Genomic DNA, 6,850 nt, shown 5'->3' on the forward strand with positions numbered 1-6,850 from the left:
ACCTCCCGCCAGCTTCCTCGGACTCAGATAATGACGGTAATTAACAAACGCACAGAAAAATGGGTACATGAGTCAGAATAGAGGACAGCCTGTTCTTTTCTTTTTGGAGTCCGATGAGGCAGCCTGGCTTCTCGCTTTGCGTGCTCGCCGAATGGCCTCAGCAAAAGCAAGACTGACGTTGGTTTGCGTCTGTGTGCAAACAGTTACCACCAGCACTGATACGTAGGGCCACACCACCATACAGGGCACGAGAGGTGAGGCTACCTTGGCGCTGGTTTCAATGATCTGGCAGTTGAACTCGGCCAGCACGGTCTTGGCCTGCTCGAGCGTGACTCTGTGTAGCTCTGGTGGCAAGTCGGTCTTGTTCGCGGCAATCGCCATCGGCACGCTTGCCACTTCCTGGAGGTGGTATTGATGAGGCGATGCCGAACATCATCATGCGAGCGATATGCTATCGTTTTTGAGGAGGTGGGCGAACCAGGCAATCAAGCATTCGAACTCGTAGCTCGCACAAATACTGCAGCGTACTGGGCTCGTCCACGCTGTACACCAAGAGAAAGCCATCACCCGCCCTGAACCACTGATCGCGCATCACCATGTGGTCTTCTGTTCCGGCCGTGTCGAGGATGTCAATGACCGACACTTGGTCGTCCACGCTCACCTGTTTCCTACTCGTACAAGGTGTAGCATTTTTAATTGTATTGTTTGTTGAAATTACATAAAATATAATCAAAGAATAGTGGTATGTACCTATGAATGTCTTCTATTGTGGGCTCTGGTGTTTTTGGGTGGAGACATGAGCAACGAGCAGGGTGGGAGGGTGAGGTGCAGGGTACGTGCCGTATTCACGCACAAAGAGGTTTTTGACGTAGGACAGCGTCAGGGCGCTTTTGCCCACCCCTCCCATCCCCAGAACCACTATCGTTAGCGCTTGCCCGTCCATCGTTTTAAGGCTCGGGTGTGTGTTCTGCTGGCTGTTCCGTTAATTGTTGAATACCTCAAAAAGGAAATAGAGACAAATAAAGCCATCTCCCAACAGCCACATGTGGATTATTTTATTTACATTAATAAATAATAACGCAAAAGTAACAAAACCAAACATATCTACGCCTCGCCTCGAGATGCTTCGTTGTCCAGTCAGTCGAGCTCGAGGTCAAAGTCGTCGAGCAGGAGCGACGAGCCCATGCGTGGAGGCGGGAGTAGGAGCGGTGATGCCACGGGCGGGAAGGCCGAGGCGAAGGGCAGCGACGCCGACATTAAGGCCGGCGGAGAGAAAGAAGAGGAGAAAGACAACGGCGACGATGATGATGACGATGAGGACGGCGACAACGATGCCGAAGCCATGATGTGGTGGATCTCTTGCGACGAGCGTTGGATGGCAGCGGCGGCGGCGCGGGCGGAGAGGGTGAGCGCGAGGAGGCACAGGAGGACGACGAAGACGACTATCACCAGCACGAGCATGAGCACGATGATGATCGAGCTGCACACCACGCACAGGTGGGTGTAGATCTGCTCTTCGGCCATCACCACATTGGCGCGCGCGATCAGCTTGTCGATGTCCAGGTCGCTCCAATATTTCGTTTCCCGTTCCTGTGTGTCGTCGTGCGATGTCGTGTGCGGTGGTGCGCGTGCGTAAGTGACAACATGTGAAGGAATGTGTGAGCCAAGGCGAGGAATGTGTCTACAATGATAGGCGAGACGTACCAGGTGCTGCAGGAAGATGACGGCCTCGGAAAAGTCGAATTTGCGCAGGCGGTCGCTCCAGGTGGTGAGGAAGGCCGCGCACACGCAGAGGTGGAACAGGGTCACCATCTGCGCCGTCTTGCAAAGGTAGCTGTCCCACAGGCTGCGCAGACAAACCACAACATAACAAGTTAGCAACAAAACACGAATTAGTTAACTAATTCTGGGTTTAACACAACATACACAACATACAAGACGCACACACAAAAGACGCACACAAGACACACAAGACGCACACAACACACAAGACACACAAGACGCGCACGACGCACGACACACAGGATTCTGTTGTACCGTATGAGACTCTTGATGGGCATTTCGCGGACCAGGAGAGTGATGACCCACCGCATGGCAAAGATCAAGAAGTCGATACCGACGGACTTGAGGTGTCGGTACAGCGGCTCGTCGTGAATACGCACCAGTTCCTCCTGTCGGGATGTTGCGTAAGTGACGGCTCGTGTCGTGCGTTGCCAATTGTGTGTCGTGTGTCGTGCCGTGCGTGCCGTGCGTGTCGTGTACCATTTTGTTGATCATGGCCTCGATGCCGGTGTTGCTGATCACAAAGTTGTCCTGGATGTGGGCCAGGAAGTGGGACATGCACCAGAAGGTGTCCGCCTCCACAGCCAACATATTCTCGTTGGACAGTGTGTCGAGCTGGTACACGTTGATTGCGTCGATATCGCCACCTGATCTCCCGCACCCAAGTTAGGCACCACGTCAGCGCAGCCAAGTTAGGCACATCTTCAGCACAGATCACGTCTTGGTTCGAAACCGATAGTGCGTGTGTGCGTGTGTGCGTGTGCGGTGGTGCGTGTGCGGTGGTGCGTGTGCGTGTGCTGCACGTACCGACGTAGCGCGAGAGCAAGATGAGTATGAAGGGCACGCATAAATCGTTCAGACCCTGAAAGTAGTCGATTTCCGGTCGCAAGATAGACCACAAGTAGAGAATATTGGAGAGGGCCTGGTGCCAAGAAAGCAAAGCGCATAAGTTATATAACTTGTTATTATTTTGTTTTTTCAAGTCTTTGAAGATTTGTTTTGTCATACCCTCTGAATGCGTTTGTGGTGAAAGACGAGCATGAAGCCCTTGGGCGTCGTACGCGGAACATCAATCTTGACCTGGCGAAGGGGAACCAGGTGGTGAGGAACGTAGAGAGCGAGGTTGGGTGACTGAGGTGTGCACTTACCTGATGCCACAGTTTCCTTTGTTCTTGGTTCATGTCCTTCTCGTTCTTCAGGTGCTGCGCGAGAAGCCGTCGATACTCTTCCCGCTTCTTGTGTACCGTTTCCTTGCGCGCGCCGTATCGGGTTGGCCAATAACCCTACAACAATGGGGAAACAAAAAAGAGAATGAGCAACACACGCACACGCAGCACCGCACACGCACACAATGACACGACACGCACACGACAAACGTTTGTATAGAACGGTTATACCAGAAGCAGCGGCCAGATGGCAGGCCTTATCTTGCCTGGCACTCCCGAGTGGCTGAGGTGCTTGAGCTTATCTGCGGCGCAAGTAAGCCTACAAACCCATGAACTGTACACATGTCGCGACATGAGAGCGAGAGCACGGGGAGGTGTGTGAACCGATGTCGATGGTGGGCTGGGCAAGAACTTCGCGGAAATGGACCATCGCCTCGGCCATCCGCCTGGCGCTCTCCTTCTCGGCGGGCGTCTGGAAGGACTGCTCGTCGTCGCTGCCCATCCTCGTGAGCATCGTCCAGTCGCTGCTCAGGCTGTGTATATGATGGGATGTGTTCAAGTACGTAAGAGAGGCGAAGGTGAGGCCAACCATCATCACGATGTCGCACCAACTCAAGCACGGGCAGGAAGAAGAAGAAGAAGGTGATGAGGACGACGAACGCACCTGCGTGAAAGGATGGCATCGGGGCGGTGGGCAGGGTCAGGCGGGTAGCAGGGGGTCGAAGTTCTTGAGGAACGACCGTTGGGCCTTGCGGCGCTGCAGCTCCTGCATGGTCGCTGAGAGTGCTGCCATGGTGGCTCTTTTTCGTTTGCCTCAGGTCTTGCACCTCGTAGCCCCAAATCTGTGGATCATCAATCAATCGATCGAATACAGATGGAAGAGTAATGTAAAAATGTCGAGATGTGCGTACGTCACGGCTGCAGCAAGGTGAGGATCTGCAACAAGATGGAACGAGACGAGATCTTTTAGGCAACCAAAAAAGGTTGAAGTTGTGCAATCCACAAAGGACCCGTGTGACTTCAAGTAAAAATAAGAAATTAGAATACAAATTAGAAAACAATTTTTATCTGTCGGCCAACCAGGCATTACGGCGACGTTCAGATGTTGTGCGAGTCGCACTTGAGGCGGCAGCAGTTCTCCACGTCTTTGCCCAGACCGCACGGGGTGCCGCACATGAGCGCCGTCGTCGTGCCACTGCCCGGGACCACCTTGTCGGCGCACCGCACGCAGAAGAGCTTCTTGATCTGGCACATCTTGCACAGGCGGCCCTGAATCGAGGGCGAGCGCTGGCCGCCGCCGCACACGAAGCACTTGCCGCCGAGCTCGGACGTGCATGACGCGCACAGGAGGGGCGTGACGTTGCCGCCAGCGCCGCAGAACTTGCCGCAACGCGAGTAGCTGCGTCGGTTGCGCTCGAGCTTGTCCTCGTAGAGCCACAGCGTGCGCCGGAACATGGCGGCGAAGAGGAACACGGGCAGGGGCACGTCGCCGCCCTGTTTCAGGAAGTCGGTGTCGAGTCCCTCCTTGTTGCGCACCTCGGCCGACACGCTCTCGGCGATCTTGAGCGCCGGTTCGTCGTAGACCCAGTGAATGGGCTCCTTCCACGCGACTGCCACATTTACGGTCATCTATTAGTCACAGCGCAGATCACGGCGCATGGCGAAGAAGAAGAAGGCGCGAACTGTGGGAGCAGGTGAAGTTGCGAGCCCGGTCCCAGCTGATGGTCCAGAAGGCGGACGACTCCTGCGGAAAGTACCACTGGGCTGTTGATGTGACCAAATAGCGGAGAGAGAGAGAGAAGAAATGTCAGCTCAGAACGCAGCAGTCAGTACTGGTCGGTGACGGAGACCTCCACTGGGCTCCCCTTTATCATCATCATCGTCATCATCTCCCTTTCTCATCCTCACTCCAATCCTCGACATTCCTCACCAACCACCCTAACGGCCAAGTCAGCACAGTCCCACACGCGACGAGTCCGTTCCGCGCACAGCGTGCACAGGCAGTACCTGTGGTGCCGTCCCAGACGCCACGACCGAACTGATTGCCAGTGCCGCCCTGGGGCAGCAGCTCCGACCCGTCCCAAGAAAACGAAACGTTGGCCCTAAAGCCTGCAGCAAAGAAAGTTATTTTCAAAAGATAAACAACTGTAAAAAATAAAGTAATAAAGTAGTAAATAGCATTTACAAGATGATATAAAAATAAAATGAGACCACACCTTTTATGCAGGCGAGGGTGCCCGTGCGATACGTCCATTCCTCGCTCTTGGACTCTACGTTGCCAGAAAAGAAGTTCTTTGCCCAGTGCTCGGCCAGCGCTGCCTTGTTGAGCTGTGCCATCTGTTGTTGTGTCTTTGGTTCTGGGTCCCCTCTGGAATTCAAGGAATCCACAAATTCGTTTGCTTTTTGATTGGTTCGTCGTTTAGTTGTGGTTTGCCTGGGTTGGTCGAGTGAAATACCGCTCAAAAGGAGCACCGCACAGCCTGGCGACCTCCTGCCCTTCACCGGGCTGAGGCTCTTCCTTCAAAAAGACAAGCAGAACAGTAAGTACTATCACACAACACAGCAAACACGCACCAACACAATGGAAGTCGCACAAATCGAAAGGTGCCACCTGTGGCCTCAGCTGAGTGACTCAGCCGCAGTCAGCCTTAGCTCAGTGTGTTGTTCATTCTTCTTCTCCTAACTGCAGAGGCTATGCTCGCCGACAAGGCGACCGGGATCATCAGGAGGACCAGTTCTGCATTTCCGATCAGACCTACGCCGATAAGGGCTACGCCCTCTACTCTGTCTTCGATGGTCACGGGACTGGTAAGTACCCTCTTCTCCACTCCTTTCTCTTTCTCTCTTTCTCTCGCTCTCTTTTTCTTTTTTTCAATTTAGCCAGTGTTGATCGTGTTAGACGCCTACTCGAAGCATTCCAAGGACAACATGCATTCCTACATTCTGGAGAGCCCAGAGTTTGGCGGGGGTGACTACGGCCGGGCGCTCTTCCAGGGCTTCCTGCAAGAGAACCAGGCCATGAAAGGTAGCGACCGCACACGTGTGTTCGGGTTTCGAGGTGTGCGTGCGTGCGGTCAGGTCACTCGCGTGGTGTGTGTTGGCCAGAAATTCTGGAGCAGCGGGGAGAGGGCCGGGGAGGCACGACCGCCACTGTGGCCCTGGTGGTCGACAAGCACCGGCTGTTCGTTGCCAACGTGGGCGACTCTCGAAGCGTGCTGGCGAGGGACGAGGGCAGCGGCCTCGTTCCAATCCGAATGTCGCGCGACCACAACCTCAAGGACCCCAAGGAGTACGAGCGGTGCGCACTCAACTACTGCCTCGTCCTTTCTGCCGCTAGGTCAAGGCACCGGCTGAGCTGATAATTGCTAATGATCGAACGAACGATAGGATTGCACAATTGGGCGTGCCGGCCAAGGGCAACCGAGTCTATGCGCCGGGGCACAGCCTCAACATGACGCGAGCCCTGGGTGACTTTGACTTCAAGGCTCCATACAACCAGGTGCGTTCCCATTCGGTCCTTTCATACTCGACGATGAGAGTGAAGCACATGCAAACCGGAGCTGTGTCGGATCTGTACAGGAGAAGCACGACACCGTGAGCGCCGAGCCCACTGTGCATAGCATCGACCTCTCGCCGCAGGACAAGTTCCTCATCCTGGCCTCCGACGGCCTCTGGGACCAGTACAGCGACCAACAGGTACCCAAATTCTTTGCATTGTTGACCACGCAAAGTGTAGCCTGACGGCTCGCTCCCAAAGGCTCTGGAAGAGGTGGCTAGGATGCGCATTGGTGGGGCCAAGGCCGAGGAGATCGCCGACACGCTGTGCAAGCGGGCAGCGGAGAAGAGGCATGCGGACAACACCACGGTGATCGTGCTCTTCTTCGACTGGGCCGCCCGGGACA

General features: G+C 54.9%; 4 protein-coding genes across 4 annotated transcripts in view; 1 reads left to right on the forward strand and 3 right to left on the reverse strand.

Annotated features, from left to right (window-relative positions):
* Window positions 1-943, reverse strand: part of ACA1_391210 (Ras subfamily protein) — a gene marked incomplete at both ends in the record, with an annotated part of 1,716 nt that extends 773 nt beyond the window's left edge. The window contains 3 exons of the mRNA XM_004336728.1: window positions 265-399; window positions 479-668; window positions 837-943. Coding sequence (XP_004336776.1) covers window positions 265-399; window positions 479-668; window positions 837-943 — 432 coding nt within the window. The remainder of the gene's footprint in view (window positions 1-264; window positions 400-478; window positions 669-836) is intronic.
* Window positions 944-1,137: 194 nt separating this feature from the next.
* Window positions 1,138-3,741, reverse strand: ACA1_391320 (TBC domain containing protein; the record flags this gene model as incomplete). Its single annotated transcript, XM_004336729.1, is given in 11 exon segments — window positions 1,138-1,548; window positions 1,705-1,846; window positions 2,038-2,171; window positions 2,263-2,429; window positions 2,590-2,704; window positions 2,791-2,862; window positions 2,931-3,065; window positions 3,180-3,250; window positions 3,333-3,481; window positions 3,613-3,675; window positions 3,686-3,741. 11 exon segments carry the CDS (start codon window positions 3,739-3,741, stop codon window positions 1,138-1,140), a joined length of 1,515 nt encoding a protein of 504 aa, XP_004336777.1.
* A 305-nt stretch (window positions 3,742-4,046) lies between these two features.
* On the reverse strand, window positions 4,047-5,285 carry ACA1_391330 (uncharacterized protein; the record flags this gene model as incomplete). The annotated part of the gene is made up of 4 exons (XM_004336730.1): window positions 4,047-4,558; window positions 4,632-4,712; window positions 4,956-5,057; window positions 5,165-5,285. The coding sequence occupies 4 exons, from the start codon at window positions 5,283-5,285 to the stop codon at window positions 4,047-4,049; spliced, it is 816 nt and encodes a 271-aa protein (XP_004336778.1).
* A 244-nt stretch (window positions 5,286-5,529) lies between these two features.
* Window positions 5,530-6,850, forward strand: part of ACA1_391340 (protein phosphatase 2C domain containing protein) — a gene marked incomplete at both ends in the record, with an annotated part of 1,492 nt that continues 171 nt past the window's right edge. The window contains 7 exons of the mRNA XM_004336731.1: window positions 5,530-5,552; window positions 5,638-5,756; window positions 5,833-5,973; window positions 6,054-6,246; window positions 6,336-6,447; window positions 6,528-6,644; window positions 6,706-6,819. Of these exons, the coding sequence (XP_004336779.1) occupies window positions 5,530-5,552; window positions 5,638-5,756; window positions 5,833-5,973; window positions 6,054-6,246; window positions 6,336-6,447; window positions 6,528-6,644; window positions 6,706-6,819 (819 nt within the window). The remainder of the gene's footprint in view (window positions 5,553-5,637; window positions 5,757-5,832; window positions 5,974-6,053; window positions 6,247-6,335; window positions 6,448-6,527; window positions 6,645-6,705; window positions 6,820-6,850) is intronic.

Source organism: Acanthamoeba castellanii, assembly GCF_000313135.1.
Source record: "Acanthamoeba castellanii str. Neff unplaced genomic scaffold scf7180000084740, whole genome shotgun sequence".
NCBI classification, from domain to species: Eukaryota; Discosea; order Longamoebia; family Acanthamoebidae; genus Acanthamoeba; species Acanthamoeba castellanii.